This window comes from Carcharhinus amblyrhynchos, chromosome 12, assembly GCF_965287045.1.
Source record: "Carcharhinus amblyrhynchos chromosome 12, sCarAmb.v2.hapA, whole genome shotgun sequence".
Classification (NCBI taxonomy): domain Eukaryota; kingdom Metazoa; phylum Chordata; class Chondrichthyes; order Carcharhiniformes; family Carcharhinidae; genus Carcharhinus; species Carcharhinus amblyrhynchos.
In genome coordinates, this window is record NC_137335.1 from 23,184,942 (window position 1) to 23,205,025 (window position 20,084).

The following is a 20,084-nucleotide window of genomic DNA, read 5'->3' on the forward strand; positions in this document are numbered from 1 at the left end:
CACCCCTCAGCCTTCTACGCTCCTGGAGAAAAACTCCCAATTTATCCAGCCTCTCCTTATAACTTAAACCATCAAGTCCTTTTTCTAGTTTTTCTGCACTCTTTCTAGTTTAATAATATCCTTTCTATAATATCTGTGAGGTTTAAATTTAACTTACTGAGCTAGTTAGTTTTATTGAAATTGCTGGTAATACTGTAGACCCAGCAGCTGATCAGTATTCAATACAAATTACGAATCAGTGCAAATACTAGATTAAGCTCAGAGGAGGTATACACACAGGTTTTAAGGAATGTTTGCTGAGATTGTGAGTTTGTCCGTTAAAGGGGCATCAGTACTGTTCTGATGGCAACTTGACAGATTATTAAACTCTTTAGTTAACTTTAGTCAAATTATCTAAAAGTACTGGTGGAATTATAAACTATGTTGTCCAATAGTATTGATCCATTATGTGTTAATTTGGTGTTTTGGGTCAGTTTTTGTTAGGTTCAGTTCAAGCCATGGATTCCCAGTGGAGGTTGATGCAAATGCCAACATCTTCCAGCTGAAGGAGGCAGTTGCTAAGAGACAAGAAGTTCCAATTGACCAGTTGTGCGTGATCTTTGCTGGAAAGGAGCTGAGGAATGACTTGACACTGCAGGTAGGTCCCTCTTGGATTTTTCTTTTGTTTCTGGGAGGCTGCCAACCCTGTGGTTCATAGCTCTAATAATGCCTATCTGACATTCAGATCTCAGATGTCATAAAATAAACAGTAACTAGGGATTTCTTGAACTTTATTCAATGCAGCTTCATTAATTCTGACCTTCTTAATTATGCAGCAAAAGTGTAAGTAAGGGCAAGAGACAAGTCTGCACTAATTGAGCAAATGTTTACTGTCTGGGTGAGCTGGTTGTCCATCGCTGCACTTCCTTTCGTTTTCCTCTTTTTTCACTTTCTTATTTTACATATTTTGCTCAATTATTGGGACAAGAGGATGTGAATGCAATATGATACCACTGCCAAAATGTCAGGAGTTTTTGACCCGTGTGTGGTCCCTGGAGGCAAAGAAATGGCCCTGCTTTCTGGCGATAAGTGGCAAAGTAAATCTAAAATAAATAAGTCTGAATTTTTTAAAACCTCTTTTCACGGAATTTTCTAAAGTTTATGGAAAAGAGATGGATTTGATTTCTTCTTCTGCATTTGTGATTTGCTATTATTTTTATGGAACCTCTTGTGTTTTTGTAATAAGTAAATTAACTTTTATCTATGAATGATCTATGGGGAACTAAAACTTGGTCACATGTTAACCATTGAATTGATCATGTGGGATGGCGGTAACCTCAATTTTGCTTTGCTATGTATTGCAATCGAAACTTTCTGGTGCATTTTGAAAGGCTGTCTGCTGGGGAATAAATAGATCCAGGTACTGTTTGTTGCCTTGTATAACTATTGCCTTTGAGAGAAGGGAAAAAATGAATGAAAGAAAGGGAGAGATTTATCCTTGAATAGTTTTCTGTTTGACACTTGGACACCTATGAAGTCGAGATAAAAATTGTGAAAGCAGAACAATTGGTTACTTTTTTAAAAAAAAGTTTGCATTGACAAAGGTGTTGTGAGATGTGATGCATTTGTTGCGCACTGAAGAAGACTATTTTGTATTCCAATGTGAATTGCACATTACTACTCTGGTTACTGTACTTTGAACAAAATTATATATAGAGGAGCTCTTCTATATGCTATATGTATATGTTTAGCTGTTAACTTTGTGTTGGAATGGCACAATTAGCTGTTTAGTAGCAAAGAATATCAACAATGCTGAAAAAAAGACATACTATCTTGCTGTCCAAGCTTTTTGTCTTGCACTCATCAGAATAGCATGTAAGAAACTACCAAACTGTAATGGGGGAACAACAATTTTCACCACATGAGAAGAAAGTCCTGTTTGGTCAACTGGTGGACTCTGTTGGAAATGTTCCTCTGGATAATGCAGCATGATGCAGTAAGTGTCCAGCTTTGTTCAAATTCAAACTGGCGGATTGACTCTGGTCAAGGCATAGCCCTGGGAAATGCCTTGGAGCTTCCCAGATTGCTGAGGGGGGCACTGGCAGGGTATGTCCTTCTCCCCACAGTGGCTATACTTACCTGAACGCTCCCGGTGGGTTCTGTTTATCTGTTTCACATTTTTGAAAAGCAGTCACCTACATGATATCACAGATGAGGAGCAGTGTGAATAGAAAAATGAGATTTGTGTTTTCTGAGTCTTGAGAAATTTTGCACCCTCATTGCCATTTGCACTCACGGCAAATATGGGTGAAAAATCAGGGCCCCTATGTCCCTTCTGTCTCCAAAAGACGAGGCCCTGTGTGTGAATACATGTGACTTCCAGCTTGTGTAAGTGAGCCATACAGTGAGTCTGACTATCTTAAATTGATTTTCAGTGTAATTCTTAGCACCATCAAGATTGTTTAGCAGGTATTGTCCAATCACAGAATCACAACTAATGTTGGAAACTCTGGGTGGGATTCTCTGGCCTTGTCCATGTGGGACACACAAAGAACAAAGAACAACACAGCACGGGAAACAGGCCCTTTGGCCCAACGAGCCCACACCGCCATCTTAACAATGTGTTTTTCCTCCTCCACCCTTGACCCATGTCTATGCTTATGGTACCCCCACTGGAAACCAGATTAAGGGGAGAATAATTTAGGGACAATTTGTTACACCAACCAGCCTAAGAGCACATCTTTGGGGTGTGGGAGGAAACCCACGCAACCACATGGAGATTGCGCAAACTCCCACAGACACTGGCCCAAATCCATGTATCTGCACAGCAAACAGTGATAGTCATTGAGCTGTTGTGGTGCCCATCTGCTGGTCCAGTTTTAAGCGTACACAAATGACGCAAAGTACTAGGCTACTCTTGAAACATCCAAGAGCAGCCCACGCACGACCCACCGTGTGTATGCCCCTCGTTAAACAACTAGGTGGACCGAAGCACCTGCGGAGTAAAAGAGAAAAACATCAACACATGTAACAGTTGATTTCCAGGAACGTCCCGAGGCTTTGATCCTTATGTTAAACAGTCTCCTATAACCTCCATCCCTATTTCGCTCATGTGTCTAAGTAAACCTTAAACAAGTCCAGCGTACCTGCCTCCACCACCTTACTTGGCAGTGCATTCCATACCCCCACGACCCTCTGTGTGAAAAACCTCCCTCTAGCATCCAAATTATACCTCTCCCCCTTCACCTTAAGCCCGTGGCCCCTCGTGATATTTGTCTCCAATCTAGGAAAAAGCCTGCCACTGTTTAGTCTATCTATACCCTTCGTTATCTTATACACCTCTATTAGATCCCTCTATTAGACATATTACGAGCGAGAATGCAGTGGCGCCAGAAAATGAGGATGGAAGATTTTGGCCTATGGGTGGGGTTTTCTGGCCACCGACAGGATCTTCTGGTCCACCAAAGATGACCCGCTGTGGCGAGTTCTCCTGCAGCAGGGCAGGTGAGCTATGCAAATGCTGTAGACATTGGTGGGGCCAGAAGATACCTCCAGCAGCCAATGGTGAGCACCTTTGCTGCCAGAAAACATGCTGCAGGGGGCCAGAAAATCCTACCCTCACTTTAAAGTTTTCCAAACATGGCATATTTCAGTATTCTGCTGAGCAGTGGTGCGAACGCCATTTGCAATCCATCTCATGAATGTTCATTAAATTAGCTGCGCACAGGACTCATGTGTGTCTTTCCAATTTTGCTTCACACCAGCAGGAAATTATGTCAGCCTGACTCTCGTTTGAAAAAGAGTGGCATGCACCCACCAGGCCACACTTCATTCACAATTGTGAGCTGAGTGTAAGATAAATAGCCTACTTGCCACAGTGCTATGCTGGTCTTGTTGCAAAGCCAGTGGAATGTGTAGGGTTGGTCTATTCCCGGTGGCTGCCTCTGTACTCATAAAGATATCACTGTGTAGTGGTACTCAGGCAAGGCTTAACATTGGGCAGAGACCAGTATTGCGAGCAATGATGCAGTAGAGCTCGGCTGGGGATGAATATTCAACCTGTTTGATCATATTATGAATGCACCTTCTTTGGCAATCAAGTCCTAGGGTAGGAGCTTCTAGCTCAGAGGCAGGAATGCTAGCCACTATGCCATAAGACCCATTATAAATGAAATTGGCAAACTATTGCACTTCCAATGCAGCAAATATCAGGTGGATCATTGCCACTCTCTTCACCACGAGAAATACTTATATCATCTTTCCCACTGACAGAGTGAAGAAAGATGAGAAAGCTTTAAGTGGCCTGATTAGTAGGTTTCCCCATTGTACAAGATGCCATTGACTTAACACACATTGCCTTGCATGGTCTTTATCACCAATTTTGCATTTTTATTAATTGAAAAGGATTCCACTCCTTCAACATGCAATTTGTAATTACTGGCAACACATCATGCAAATTTGTTCCTCTATTTTTTGCCTGTAGCCTCTTTTATCCTGTACCCATCCTTTAAACTGTGATTATTTCAAACATCCCACCAAGTTACAGACTGGCTATTAGGTGGCAGAATAAGACTCATGACTCCAGCCAGGAATCTGGCAATCATTGAGCAAATGTACAACAGGAGCCATGCTGTCACTAGGAATATCAAGCAAATAATCAGAATGCTGAAGTATCACTTCTGGTCTGTTGTGAAGGACTTTACACTACAGTGCTGAGTGGGTATCTGACATTTCGGCTGAATGTTCCACAACCTCACCAGCATGAGAGACCCACATCTGGGCAGCAACAAGAACAGGAAGAGAAGCAACATGAAGTGGAGTTGGAGGACAAAAGGCAGCAACCACCAGGACCCCTATCGGCCTGAGGCCTCAGAAATAAGAGACAAAAGTAAGCTAACTTTAAAGAAGAGATGCGTTTTGATTGGGCACAATTAACATGCATTCCCAAGGGGGGAAAATGTAAGATGAAACTGAAAAAATTGCATGACAGAAGTCCAGCTGTAATTTCCTTGGAATGGTAATCAGTCTTGTGGATTGCCAAGCTGTACCCACTTGCCTGCAACAACTTTTTTCCGTGCCAGTTTTGGCTCGTCTTCCAACTGTCAAACCAGGGTGAAATCCTGAAGCTCAGTATCACTGACTAAGAGAGGCAGAATGAAGGAAGCCCCCTTTTTTACTGCACTAGTTGCAATAAAGCAAGTAAGTTTAAAGATTTGATTGAAAATGACAGGTCAGGGAGAAAGTAAGGTAATTGGGTAGGATTTCAGAGGTGAAAGGGAACAGGTGGTCAGGAGCAGTGTAGGGATTCGCACGTCACAGGATGGGGATATCAGACACTGGTGGGATGTGGGGACGGAGACATCTGAAGGAGGGTCAGACATTGGCAGTGTTTTGGACACCATCAGGGAATCGTGGGGATCAGAGAAAAGGGGTTGTACATCAGGGGAGATTGGCATTGTGGGACAGACACTGGGGTGAAGGATATGGGGGAGTGAACACTGGTGGGGGCAGGTGAATTGGACATTGGGGATTTGGTGTGGAAATGTGGGATCAGACATTGGGGGTTGGATGGATAGGTGCGAAGGGGGGCATTGGATACCGGGAACAATGGTGGGGGGTGGTCTGGAGGGGTGGGATCTGGTCGGATAGGGATGTGGTGTCCAGCTGGGTTGGACTTGGGTTGAGTCCAACTGAGTTAGGTTGAGTCGGGAATGAGAATTGGGTTTGCAGGTAGGGGGAGTGCCATGCAGGTGTAATGTTGGGATTGGGGGAAACGCAGGTGGAGGTCGAGAGGGGTGGGTGTACCAAGGGTAGGGTGGTGTTAGTCAAGAGAGGTTAGTTGGCGGGTGTAGTGGAGCCCCTTGGGAAGATGGTAGGCAATCCTGCACAGGTATCAGTTCAGGTGATTAAAATAGTTTCCCCTATCTGCTAACCCCAGCATTTTCAAAACTTCATCTATGGGATGCAGGCATCTCTGGCTACACCAGCATTTATTGCCCATTCCTAGTTGCCCTTGAGCAGTTGGCACTGAAGTGTCTTCTTGAACCGTTGCAGCCCCTGAGGTGTAGGTACATCCACAATGCTGTTAGGGAGGGAATTCCAGGGTTTTGATCAAGCATCAATGAAGAAGTGATATATTTCCAAGTCAATATGGTGAGTGAATTGAAGGAGAACCTCCAGGTGGTTCTGTTCCCAGGGATCTGCTGATCTTGTCCTTTTATATGGTAGCGCTCGTGGATTTGGAAGGTGCTGCCTAAGGAACCTTGGTGAGTCCTGCAGTGCACCTTGTAGTTGGTACACACGGTTGCTACTGTTCATCAGTGGTGGAAGGAGTGGATGTTGTGGAAAGGTTGCAATTAAACGGGCTACATTGTCCTAGATGGTGTCAACTTCTTGAGTGTTGTTGGAGTTGCACTTATCCAGGTAAGTGGAGTGCATTCCATTACATTCCTGACTTGAGCCTTGTAGATGGTGGACAGGGTTTGGAGAATCTGGAGGTACAATGTCCTAAATATGTTAGGGATTGTGGGGTTTTAGCAAAAAGAAAAGATGTGATTTACACATGTAGATTCAAAGTAACATGCAATAGACTTATTGAAAGATGTGGGTCCATTACATCTGGATTCCCCAGCATCACATTTGGAGGCTATGCCAATGATGCGCTGGGTAATCCCTCCAGAGGTTTCCGACGCAAGTGTTTGCCCAGAAATGCCACTTTCCTCTGGACAATTATGTTGGTCTGGAAACCATCCTAAAGAAGCAATTTAATAGTTACTCTAAAAGCGTTAGAAGGAAAAAAACTTCTAACTCCAAAGTAACTATCTAGACACCCAGATCCAGCCTCACATTGGATCCACCACATCATTCCAACCCCTGGTATGACACTCCCTGCCGCCCCCACCACCCACCACCACCACCCCCCGCAGTCTGATAACCCCTGTGGCTCCGCCCCGCCCCTCCTGGTCCAACTGTCCCTCTGGTTCTGGAGATCCAATGGAGATTGCCACTCTGCCTACCTTATGGGCCATGTTTTCTGCACAAAGTACCAAAAGAAACTAAAAGCCTGTGAAACACTCAAAATGATATCACCATCAAATTATGTGACTGGCCTTGCAAACAATCAAACAACTCTTAGGGGAGTTGATGGCCTAATGGTATTATCACTGGACCATTAATTCAGAAACTCCGATAATCTGCGGACCCAGATTTGAATCCCACTATGGCAGCTGATGAAATTTGAATTCAGTAAAAAAGTCTGGAATTAAGAATCTACTGGTGACCATGAAACTATTGTTGATTGTCAGAAAAACCCATCTGGTTCACTAATGTCCTTTAGAGAAGGAAATCTGCTGTCTTTAACTGGTCTCGTCTACATGTGACTCAGCAATGTGGTTGACTCTCAACTGCCCTCCAAGGGCAACTAGGGATGGGCAATAAATGTTGGAAAACCAGCGATGCCCACATCCCACAAATGAATACAAAGTTCTTCTGTGGTCATGACCTCAAATTACTATGATATTTTACTCTGGACAGGGTACAATGCATCATTAATCATTATGCACAGTCAGTAGGAAGTCGATCAGAAAGACATCTATTTCTCTTTCGTTGTATATGGTGTTCTAGAGGTTGGCTGAACTTGACCCTAGAAGTACGATTTGGAACTTCAGCAGACACTTCTTCTCTTCAAAATAATTCTGCATCATTCTCTCATGATATAGAAGCATAGACATAATCAGCAGGCAACTAAGTCTTTTGTAGTAGTATTCATTGTAGTTGGACTAAGGACTAAAGAACTTGGCACCTCTGGAGCTGATTCTTGGAAATTATTTCAAGATTACAATAAATGGTTAGCATGGTGTTGCCAAATAGTTCATCTTCAGTTTGAATCATGTGAGAAATTGGATGTGTTTTGCTGAAGCTATGGTTGGTACCCATTTTTCACGTGTAGCATAATAATGTGCTAACACTCGATCTCCCTGTTGAAATGAGTGCTGTTTTGCCCTCTCTTCTCATCTAGCAACTTGTGATTATAGTTGACACTCCACTATGTCTGATGTTTTTGGAGGTAATAATAAATCAAACATAATTCTCAACTTTCTCTTTAAGAATAGTAACGCAGTTGCATGAGTAGTGTTTCGTAAGATTCCAAAAAACTATTCACAGGATGTAATAATGAACCTTGCTCCCTTGAAGCTTTCAGCTAATGCATTGGTTGATGAATGAAATGGTGTGGATTTTATATGCTGAATACCATTTATTTTGAAATAATCCTTAAAGTCTTATGAAATAAACTGTGAACTATTATCGCTAACAAACTGTTTTGGTTAACCAAATCTTGCAAAACTTTCATCAAGTTTCTCAGTGGTTTGTTCAATTGTAATAGACCTCAGGATAACAATTTCTGTCTACTATGTGTGCTTCAATAACGACTAAGAAAGAACATGTAACCCTCAGAAGGACTAGCAAAAACAACATGCAACCAATGTTGTGACATTTTAGGCGAGTGCAAAAGGTGTAAAGGAGGAACAGTGCACAGGGTTGACACTGTTTCACCTTTTCTTCAATCCTAGCATCCAGACTTGGTCACCAAAAATGACTACATGTTAATTCCTTTATCCAGACTGGACCAAGATATCTTTCACATAGTTATTCAAGAAAATGTGATTTAAGTTATAAACTTTGGTTGGTTCCAACTGTCTTATATCAATAGTAAGAATTAAACCACTTATAACTTAGAGGTAACTGTTGTACAGGCCTACATTGACCACCCCTCCCACCCCCCTCCAACATAGAATTCCTAAATTCCCAGACAACTCATCTGAGAGCAAAGAAGATTTATGAGGATGTTGCCTGGACTAGTGGACCTGAGTTATAGTGAGCAGTTGGCTAGGCTAGGGCTTTATTCCTTGGAATGTAGGAGAATGAGGGCTGACCTTATTGAGGTATGTAAAATCATGAGGGGCAAAGATAGGCTGAACACACAAAGTCTTTTACCCAGGGTAGGGGAAAACTAGAGGGTACAAATTTAAGGTGAGGGGGAGTGATTTAAAAGGGACCTGAGGGGCAACCTCTTCACACAGAGGGTGGTGCGTATATGGAATGAGCTGCCAGATTAAGTAATTGAGGCAGGTTCAATAGTAACATTTAAAAAGCATTTGGATAAGTACATGGATGGGAATGTATTAAAGGGATATAGGCCAAACGCAGGCAATTGGGACTAACTCTGAGGGTACTATGGTCAGCATGGACCGACTGGATCGAAGGGCCTGTTTCCATGCTGTATTGCTCTATGACTCTATAACTCTTCCATGCAGACTAAGAGGAATGATTATTCAGATTCCCTACAATAGACACCCACCTTGGATGGTCAACTCAGAACTTCTTGACACAAATAATTTCAAATCAGGGTGCATACAATTCCTTTCTGTTTTCATTCGTTTCAATACTATATCCATCACCTCCCCCATCACGGGATAATTTCTGGCATGTCTCTGAACTTGAGAAGCTGTCACAGGAAAATTATCTACTAGTGAAAATAAAGAGTATTAGTAAAACTAATTGGTAACATCCGCTCAATAGATAAAGGTGACAATGCATTAGCATGTTCTCTGACAATACTTTATATCGTAGGGGTGTGCAGATGAGATCGGTGACCATCTTTGCAATTGGCTGACAGCTAACAAAGATATGCCTATATACGGCCCAAAAATAATAGCTAAGAATTGGTGATGACTCAACAGTGTGAAATGATGACCATATGAATAATGATGAAACCTTTGTGTACCAAAAATTATACTTAATCCCTCCTTTTCTAGCTGAACATAGTTAGATTCAACACTAGTCAGAGAGTATCCTAAGCAAGAGCTATTAGTTGTTCTTTTTCTGAAGGCATAATATGTAAAACTACTGTCCCTGCTCCATAAAGTGACATTTGGCAATCAAGCAGTAATGGTAGCTTTGGATTAAAATGAACAATTTCAAACTTTTGCAAAACATCTTTGACATCTTTGTATGCTTTTCCACATTCTATTGTCAGTCCCATGACTATTTCACACATAGTAAGTTATGCAATAACTTCAATAATGTAGCTAATTTAAGAACACATTTACCAAAATAATTTAATAATCTTAGGATCTCAATTGTATCACGTTCATCGGACGTGGTGCTTCTAAAATAGCTTCAATCTTCTTAGGAGCTTTATGTAGGCCTTTGCTATTAATAACATGACCCAAGTACTGGGCTGATGCCTGGATGAAGTTACACTTTCCTTTCTTGATACATAGACCATGTGCTTGAAGATGTTCTTACATTGCTTCTAAATTACTGAGGTACTCTGCTTCATTGGACCCTTTAATTAGAATATCATCCAGGTAACATTGTACACCCGAGAGACCACTTGAATTCTGATCCATCCATCTTTAGAACTAAGCTGGTGTGGATGTTATTTCAAAAGGCAATCTTTTATAGCGAAAAAGACCTTGATGAATAACAATGGTAAGCAATGTTAGGATTCAGAGGCTACATCCAACTGTAAATATGCTTGTGAAAGATTAATCTTGCTGAATTTTTGCCCACCTGATAACCTAGCAAGCAAATCTTCAACTAAAGGAAGTGGATATTGATCAGCATGCAACACTGGATTTACGGTTGTTTTAAAACGATTTTAAAATCACCACTACAAACTGAACCATTTAGTTTCATGACAGGTACAATGGGGATAGCCCAGTCACTCATTGTAATTGGCTCTAATGCATCAGTGGTAACAAATCATACTAATTCTGCTTTGACTTTGGGATAAATTGCATATGCTTAGCTCTGACTATTACTTGTTACTTCCACTGTTGAGCATGCAAGTAGTCCTGATTTGTAGCTTCACTAGGTTGACACCTCATATTTAGGTATGCCTGGTGTTGCTCCTGGCACTCTACATTGAACATGTAAATCCCCTAGCTTGGTGGTAATGGTAGAGTGGGGAATATGCCAGGCCATGAGGTTACAGATTGTGGTTGAGTACAATTATACTGCTGTTGATGGCCCACCACACGTTAGAGATGCCCAGTTTTGATCTGCTAGCTATGTTTGAAGTCTATCCCATTTAGCACAGTGGTACTGCCACACAACATGATGGAGAGTTCCTCTATGTGAAGACAGGACTCCATCTCCACAAGTATTGTGTAGCGGTTACTCATACCATGACTGTCATGGATAGGAAAATCAGTGGCAGGCAGGTTGGTGAGGATGAGGTCAAGTATGTTTTTTCCTCTTGTTGGTTCCCGTACCTCCTGTTGCAGGGTTGCCAGGGCTAGATTTGCCATTGTTGTTTCAGGTACATAGGTCAATGCCAGGTGGCCCATCTGGTTGCATCCCTTTTTGTTCCATTTGCAGTAGCTGAATATAATTGAATGGCTTCCTAGGCCATTTCAGAGGACACTTAAGAGTCACATGTTACAGGGCTTCTTCTCTAAAGACATTAGTGAATCAGATGGATTTTTACATCAATCGACAATGTTTTCATCGGCTTTTAATTTTACTGAATTTTTAAATTCCACCATCCGTTGCGCTGGGATTCCATTCCAGGTTCCCTGAGCATTACCCTATGTCTCCAGATTACTAGCCAAGTGACAATACTACTGTGCACTGCCTCCCCAGCCCACTGATCAGCACATCATTTCCCCATCTGCTCACCCAGCACATTCTGATCCCAGCTCGCTCACTGACATGTCGTTTCCCTGTCTGCTCACCGACACATCGTTTCCCCAGCTCGCTCACCGACACATCGTTTCCTAATCCGCTCACTGACACATCGTATCCCTAGCTCACTCACCGACACATTGTTTCCACATCTGCTCACCAATACATCGTATCCCTGTCCGCTCACCAACACATCATTTCCCCATCCACTCACCAGCACCTTGTTTCCCTGTCTGCTCACTGGCGCATCAGTTCTCCATTTTGCTCACTGACTCTTCATTTCCCCATCCGCTCACCAACACATCGTTTCCCCAACTCGCTCACCGGTGCTTCATTTCCCCAACTTGCCCACCGGCACACCGTTTCCCTGTCTGCTCACTGACACATCGGTCCTAATTTTTAATGGCATGTCCGCTCCGAAATCGGGGCCAGCGAGGCTTGCAGAATGGCATTTGCCATTGGCCTCGGGCACAATCTTAGGAGCCTCGCGCTGGTATGCCGGTAAAATTCCAGCTACTCTTTTCCGTCTGTTCACTGACATATTGTTTTGTCATCTGCTCACCAACATATCATTTCCCCATCCGCTCACTGGCACATTGTTTCCCCAACTCGCTCACCAGTGCTTCGTTTCCCCAATTCGCTCACCAGCACCTTGTTTCCCCTTCTGTTCACCAACACATCGTTTGCTTGGTCACTCACTGGCATGTTGTTTGCCTGGTCCACTCACCAGCACATCAGTTGCCTGACCCGCTCACCGACACATCGTCTCCCCAAACTCCCAGCCTCTTGTGTATGCTTTCTCCCAGTCAGAGATCCTTTCTTTTCCCCATTTATTGCCAATAGCCTCAATACTGAGCTTACCAGCAGCAAACACAAGGGAGAAACAGCTTGTGATTGGAGGAGTTTCTCTTTAAATAATTTCCCAATTCAACTTAATTTTTTGATAGACCTTTTCAAAACTAACCCTGGGCGCTACACAGAAGGGCTTTGGCCCATGAACCATACTTTGGACGATTGGGTTTAACTTTTTTGAAGTAACTATTAGTGTAACTCTGGCAGAATCATTCAAATTTAGTGATTCAAAACTCATTTATAGATTTTTCACAGTGCAATTGTGCAGAGGAAGTTGGCACCTCTAGGCAATAACTGTGCAAATGCTTCGCTGTAAAGTTCTGAAAGGGATTCCCCAGTACATCTTTGGGTTATCTCACAAAACTGATGCTGGGAAGCCTGGAAATTGCAACCAGTCAGGTTGAAAAGACAAATGAGGAAATCATAAGAACATAAGAAAATAAGAAATAGGAGCAGGAGTAGGCCATCTAGCCCTTCGAGCCTGCCCCGCCATTCAATAAGATCATGGCTGATCTGTCGTGGCTCAGTTCCACATTCCCGCCCTCTCCCCATAACTCTTAATCCCCTCGCTTATCAAAACCCATCAACCTGCATCTTAAAAATATTTAGTGAGGCAGCCTCCACCACCTCAACGGGCAGAGAATTCCAGAGATTCCCTTTGAGTGAAGAAGTTCCTCCTCAACTCCGTTCTAAACCGCCCCCCCCCCCCTTTATCTTGAGGCTGTGCCCCCTAGTCCTACTATCCTTTCTGAGCGGGAAGAGTCTCTCCACCTCTATCCTATCCATCCCATTCATCATCTTTTCTGTCTCAATGAGATCTCCCCTCATTCTTCTAAACTCTAACGAGTACAAGCCTAGTTTATTCAGCCTCTCCTCATAGCTCAACCCCCTCAACTCCGGCATCAGCCTAGTAAACCTCCGCTGCACTCCCTCCAAGGCCAAAATATCCTTGCGTAAGTACGGCGACCAAAACTGCACACAGTACTCCAGCTGCGGCCTCACCAATGCCCTATACAGCCGCAGCAAGACCTCCCTACTTTTATATTCAATCCCCCTCGCTATGAAGGCCAGCATCCCATTAGCCTTCCTGACCACCTGCTAGCTGGGTTTTTGGGACTCATGCACAAGGACCCCAAGGTCCCTCTGCACCGTCGCCTGCTGCAGTTTTTCGCCACGTAAGTAATAGTCCTTCCTACCAAAGTGGATCACCTCGCACTTGCCAACATTAAATTCCATTTGCCATTTCCTGGCCCATTCGCCCAGCCTATCTAGATCCTTCTGCAGACTCTCCACACCCTCCGCGCAATTTGCCGTTCCACCAATCTTGGTGTCATCAGCAAATTTCGACACCATACACTCGGTTCCCTCCTCCAGATCATCTATATAAATGGTAAATAGCTGAGGCCCCAGCCCCGACCCCTGGGGCACTCCACTAGTCACCAACCGCCAATCCGAATAGTACCCATTAACCCCCACTCTCTGCCTCCTATTTGACAATCAATTCTCTATCCATGCTAACACCCTATCCCCAACTCCATGCCCCCTTACCTTCTGCAATAACCTCTTGTGAGGTACCTTGTCAAACGCCTTCTGAAAATCAAGAAAGACCACATCCACCGGCTCTCCTCTATCCACCGCCCTAGACACATCTTCATAGAACTCCAATAAATTTGTCAGACACGACTTCCCCTTAACGAAACCATGCTGCGTCTGCTCTATCAAGCAATTCCCCTCAAGATGCCTCGCTATTTCCTCCTTGATGACGGATTCTAACATTTTACCCACAACAGACGTTAAACTAACTGGCCTATAATTCCCTGCCTTTTGCCTGGCACCCTTCTTAAACAACGGCGTAACATTAGCCGCTTTCCAATCTTCCGGCAGTTCCCCGGAATCCAGCGATGTTTGGAAAATAACCACCAAGGCATCCACTATTACCTCCGCCATTTCTTTCAGAACCCTTGGATGCATTCCATCCAGTCCTGGGGACTTGTCCACAATCAGTCCCTCCAGTCTTCTCTCATCCTACCGTACTCCCCTCTGTTCAAACAAAGGACGCGTGTCCGGGAACCCACTTTCTCCTCCTCCATCTGCACCAGAAACTCCACCATACAATGATCACTCTCCCCAAGAGGATCCTTCACCGCAAGGTCCCTAATTCTACCCGCCTCATTACATAACACCAGATCCAAGATAGCTCGCTCCCTCGTCGGCTCCAACACACACTGTTCAAGGAAACTATCCCGGCAGCATTCCAAGAACTCCTCCTCGAGCCCACCGCGTCCAACATGAAATCAGAGAGGAAAATCAGAGACGCAAAGAGAGAGCATGAGAAGGCACTGGCGACTAACATAAAAGGAAACCCGATCGTCTTCTATTGACCTATACATATATAGTAAAAAGGAACAAGAACAGTGGTGAGGCTAATTAGGTATTAACAAGGTGACATACACGTGTAGGCAGAAGGAATTGCTAAGATACTAAATGAGTACTTTGAATCTATTTTTACCAAGGAAGAAGATGCTGCCAAAAGCATAGTGAAAGAGGAGGTAATTGATATCGTATATTCAGTCATTTTCTCAGTAACAGGTACTGAGGCTTGTATGGTTGAACACTCACAATTTATTGATAACATATATACAGGGTTTTTCCAAGGAGGTAACTCCATGCTTACTTCTACATAGTTTTCTGTATGATCCACAACTCTCTCTTGTCTCAGGTCATGTATGTTACCCAACGTATGCACATTGCACCCCCCACCCACCCCCCATCAAGTCTCTTACATTATAAATTCTGGTGGTCACATTCAAAGGAATGGAGTTTGAGTTGTGGTTGTAGAGTTGAAGGGGATTCAAGGATATGGATGAAGGTAGGAATAGAACTCTAGCTCAAAAGATCATAACTTTTATACTTTTTTAGAAGATGTGGAGGAACTATGTCACAGAACTGCTAATTAGTTTTAACAACAAGAAAAAAATCATTGATTAAACACGAAAGGTTGGATTATACCACAATATTCCCCTACTCTCCCCTAGTTTAGCAAATATATGGATTTTAAGATTAACCAAAATTGTAAAGGACATCTTAAGCTACAAAGGACTGAATGACAAAAAAAACTTTTAAGCACAGATTGATTGTAGTCAAATACACCCTCCAGTCTGAATCTAAGTGAATGTGGATTTTTTTTCAAAATCTTCCAAGATAATTGGCACAATTGTTTCCAAAATCTACTCCCAAAAAAAACTTTCATATCATCTTTCACAACAATGTTTTTCATCAATGGTTTGCATTCTGAAATCCAGTCTAGGTTTTCTAATTCACTTTTTTAAACAAAGCTTTTGCTCCACTTTTAACAACGAATCTGGTATCCAGGATTTTCAGCTCCCAATCAAGGATGTATTTGTCTTAACTGCTGTACACATTGTTCAGAATTGCTTAAACTCTCAATTCCCAGAGTCTATTTGAATGGCATCAAACCTTTGATTTACCTCTGAGGTTTGCTTTCCCACTTTAGCTCTGGTTACTGCATTTGTATGTTTCACTCACAACACTTTGTCTGCTTCTCCCTTTTAATTCTCCTCTGAACAATACCTTGGTCTCTGTTCTTTTAACTTAAATTTCTTAAGACATTTTTTCTCACCTAATTCCCTAGTTTTCTGGACTGCATTTTTTTTTGGTAAGTGCGCCTCTTTGTACCTTCCTTGTTCTGTCTAGCTTCTCCTGGCAGAGTTGAAAGATGTTCGCTCTCTTGCGTCCTTATTCAACTGCAAACAAGTTCAGTTAAAAAATAAATACAAAAGCCTTCCTACTTTACAAAGCCGCCCCATTACTAAACAACCACCACTACTTCTGCCAGCCTCTATTCACCCTGCATGCCATAACCTTTTCTAAGCACAGTAGAAATGCAACTGGAATTGAAACCAACATCTTTGCCCAGCATGAATCTAACTAAAGGTTTTACCCTTCCAGGCACAGAAACATTAAATGAAACCCACTTAAAACTATACCTTATTTCTAATATTTACCAGCACAAATATAAATCCCTTAAAATTATCTTTACTTTCCTAACATCTGTCTTTCTGGCATTTTGTCATCTTCTTCTAATTTGCTCATACGTATAGTTGGCAGTGCACCTCGAAGGAGAAGAAGGAGGCTCCTCCTGATTATAGCTTCCAGTGTGTGGATGAAGTACGACCTTGGTTCGTCATTGCCTCTCTGCACAATGATGCCCTCTCTTTCAAGGTCCCTGATCCACAAATTGTCCTCTCTGTTGTAACTGACAGGCTTATAAGTTGAAGCCTGTCTATGCTTGTAGGATTGTTCTTTGTCCTGAGTGTTTCAGTAGTCCTTGACTGCCAAGCGTGATAGCACTGGGAGTTGAGTACTTAACCCATACCAGCAGTGGTGTTTTCAGAAATGGCTAGTCTGATCTTTAAAATACTAAAAATGTTTTAAATTAGCTCCGGCCAAGCACTTTTAGATCACCCCTTTGACTCTGCACTCTGTCGGTATTCAAACTAGATCTTCATGAGCTTATGCAGTCCACAACTGATTTTTTTTCCTTCTGTCTTCTGCTCCTAATTCTGCTATGGAGCTTCTCTCAAATCTTCACTTCAGGTGCTTCCAGTTGGGTCAGAATGTTGCTCCTTTTAATTTTCCCACTTTTAAATTTCTACTCCAGCTTCTCTGAGGTTCTGGGTTTTTTCAAGAGCTGTGACCATGTTGCGTGTTGAGTAGATCTCTCACAAATAGGTTCTGCAGCTTGTATGGTTGAACATTAACAGGTTATTGATAACACAAAAGTATAGACACATACACAGGGTGTAGTCCAAATTAGGAGCTAACTCCATGTTGCTTCTACATGTCCATGACTTTCTCTAGTCTTAGATCAGGTGGTACTGTACCCAATCACATTATTAACCCTTGCTAGGCCAGATGTCCTACTTTACAATTAAAAATTGGATGGGCTAAAAATTGATAGGGTAGACATTAGAAAGACTGGCCATACATAAAATTGATGAGTTAATAGGACTAAATGGGGTGCATCACGGATACTAAGGGAAGTAAGGGTGGGAAATTCAGACATACTATTCATAACCAATTGTCCTTTGATACAAAGGTGATGCCAGAGGATTGGAAAATTAAAAGTGTTAAAAGCTCATTTAAAAAAAAAGATGTCAGTAGAAGCCCAGCAACTATAAACCAGTCAGGTTAACTGTGATGTTGCGAAAGCTTTTAGAAATGACAATCAGGAACAAAATTAAGTCACATGGACAAAGGTAGATTAATTATGGAAAGCTAGTAATAAGATTTGCTGAATATAAATCACGTTTAACTAACTTGATTGAGCTTCTTGATAATGTAACAGAAAAGGTAATGAGGGAAATGTGGTTTTTAAGTTTATTTTTTAGTGTCACAAATAGACTCACATTAACACTGCAATGAAGTTACTGTGAAAATCTCCTAGTTTCCACATTCCGGTGCCTGTTTAGGTACACTGAGGGAGAATTCAGCATGGCCAATGCACCTAACCAGCTTTCAACTGTGGACTATGGGAGGAAGCTCATGTAGACATGGGGAGAATGTGCAGACTCTGCACAGTGACCCAAGCCGGGAATCAAAACCAAGTCCCTGGCACTGTGAGGCAGCAGTGCTAACCACTATGCCACTGTGCTGCATGAACTTCCAAAAACTGTTTGATGTGTCAAATAATAGGCTTGTTAGTAAAGTTGAAGTTATGAAGTAAAGGGGTCAGTGGAAGCGTGGCTACAAAATTGCCTAAGTGACAGGAATTGGAGAGTTGTGATGAATGGTTGTTTTTTGAACTCAAGAAAAGCACATAGTAATGTTCCTCAAGGGACCACTGTTTTTCTTGATGCATCAATGATTTAGACTTAATTGTGCCCTGGGTGTACAGGGCACAATTTCAAAATTTGTTCATGACACAAAAATTGATAGGGTGGTAAATAGTGAGGAAGATAGCCATAGAGTGCAGGAAGATATCAACGGACTGGTCAGCTGGGCAGAGCAATGGCAAATGGAATGCAACCCAGAAAAGTGAGGTAATGTATTTGGGAGAGCTAACAAAGCCAAAGGATTACACTATGAATGGTAGGACCCTGGAAAGTGCTGAAAATCGGAGGGACCTTGGAGTGCATATCCACAAATTGCGGAAAGTGGCAGGGCAGGTAGGTAAGATGATTAAGAAGGCATATGGGATACTTGCCATTATTAGCTGTAGCATAGAATACAAAAGCTGGTGCTATATAAAATGCTGGTTCAGCCACAACTGAGGTACTATATGCAGTTCTGGTCACTGCATTATAGGAAGAATGTTATTGCACTGGACCGAGTTGGGAAGAGATTTACCATGATGGGCTAGAAAGTCTGAGCTATGAGGAAAGATTGAATTGGCTGGGGCTGTTTTTCTTGGAGCAGCGAAGATTGAGAAGGGAGCTGATAGAGGTGTATAAGATTGTGAGGAGCATTGATGTGGTGGATAGGAAGACACTTTTTCCATTAGTAGAGGGGTCAATAACCAGGGGGCATAGACTTAAGGTAACAGGTAGAAGGATAATAACAAACAACAAAGAACAACCCAGCACGGGAAACAGGCCCTTCGGCCCAACGAACCCGCGCCGCCATTTCAACAAAGCATTTTCCTACACCTACCCTGCCCCGTGTGTATGTGAATGGTATCCCGAATGTAGCCATATTCAGGGGAGAATAGTGTAGGGTCAATTTGGTACACCGATCAGCCTAAGAGCACATCTTTGGGGTGTGGGAGGAAACCGGAGCACCCGGAGGAAACCCACGCAACCACAGGGAGAATGCGCAAACTCCCACAGACACAAGCCCAAATCCATGTATCTGCATAGCTAGCAGTGATAGTCACTGAGCTGTTGTGGTGCCCGTCTGCTGGTCCAGGATTAAGCACACACAACGACACGAAGTACTAGGCCACTCTCGAAACCTCCAAGAGCAGCCCACACACGACCCACCGTGTGCATGCCCCTCATTTGACAACAAGGTGGACAGACACCTGTGGATTAAAAGAGACAAAACATTAACATGTAATATTACATTTCCAGTGTCGTCCCGAGGCTCTGACCCTTCTTAATACCGTCTACTATAACCCTCCATCCCTGTTTCGCTCATGTGTCTATCTAAGTAAACCTTAAACAAGTCCAACGTGCCTGCCTCCACCACCTTACTTGGTAGCGCGTTCCATACCCCCACGACCCTCTGCATGAAAAACCTTCCTCTAGTATCCAAATTATACTTCTCCCCCCTCACCCTTAGATTGTGACCTCTCATAATAGGGGAGTTGAAGAGAAACTTTTCCTTTCAGAGGATGGTGAGAGTCTGGGTCATACTGCCTGAAAGAGTGATTGAATCAGAAATTCTCATAACGTTTAAGAAGTATTTAGACATTCACTGGCACTACCATAACCTCCAGTCCCTGCATTGGTAAATTGGGTCAGTATAGATCTTTGTTGACCGACGTGGCTGCTGGGTCGAATACCCTCCTTTGGTGCTGTGACGTCTATGAATCTATGACA

General features: G+C 42.9%; 1 protein-coding gene across 1 annotated transcript in view; it reads left to right on the forward strand.

The window, feature by feature from the left end:
- prkn (parkin RBR E3 ubiquitin protein ligase) overlaps positions 1-20,084 on the forward strand; it is a 1,024,997-nt gene that overhangs the window by 193,714 nt on the left and 811,199 nt on the right. Inside the window, exon 2 of the mRNA XM_080200221.1 lies at positions 474-637. Within this exon, the coding sequence (XP_080056347.1) occupies positions 474-637 (164 nt within the window). The remainder of the gene's footprint in view (positions 1-473; positions 638-20,084) is intronic.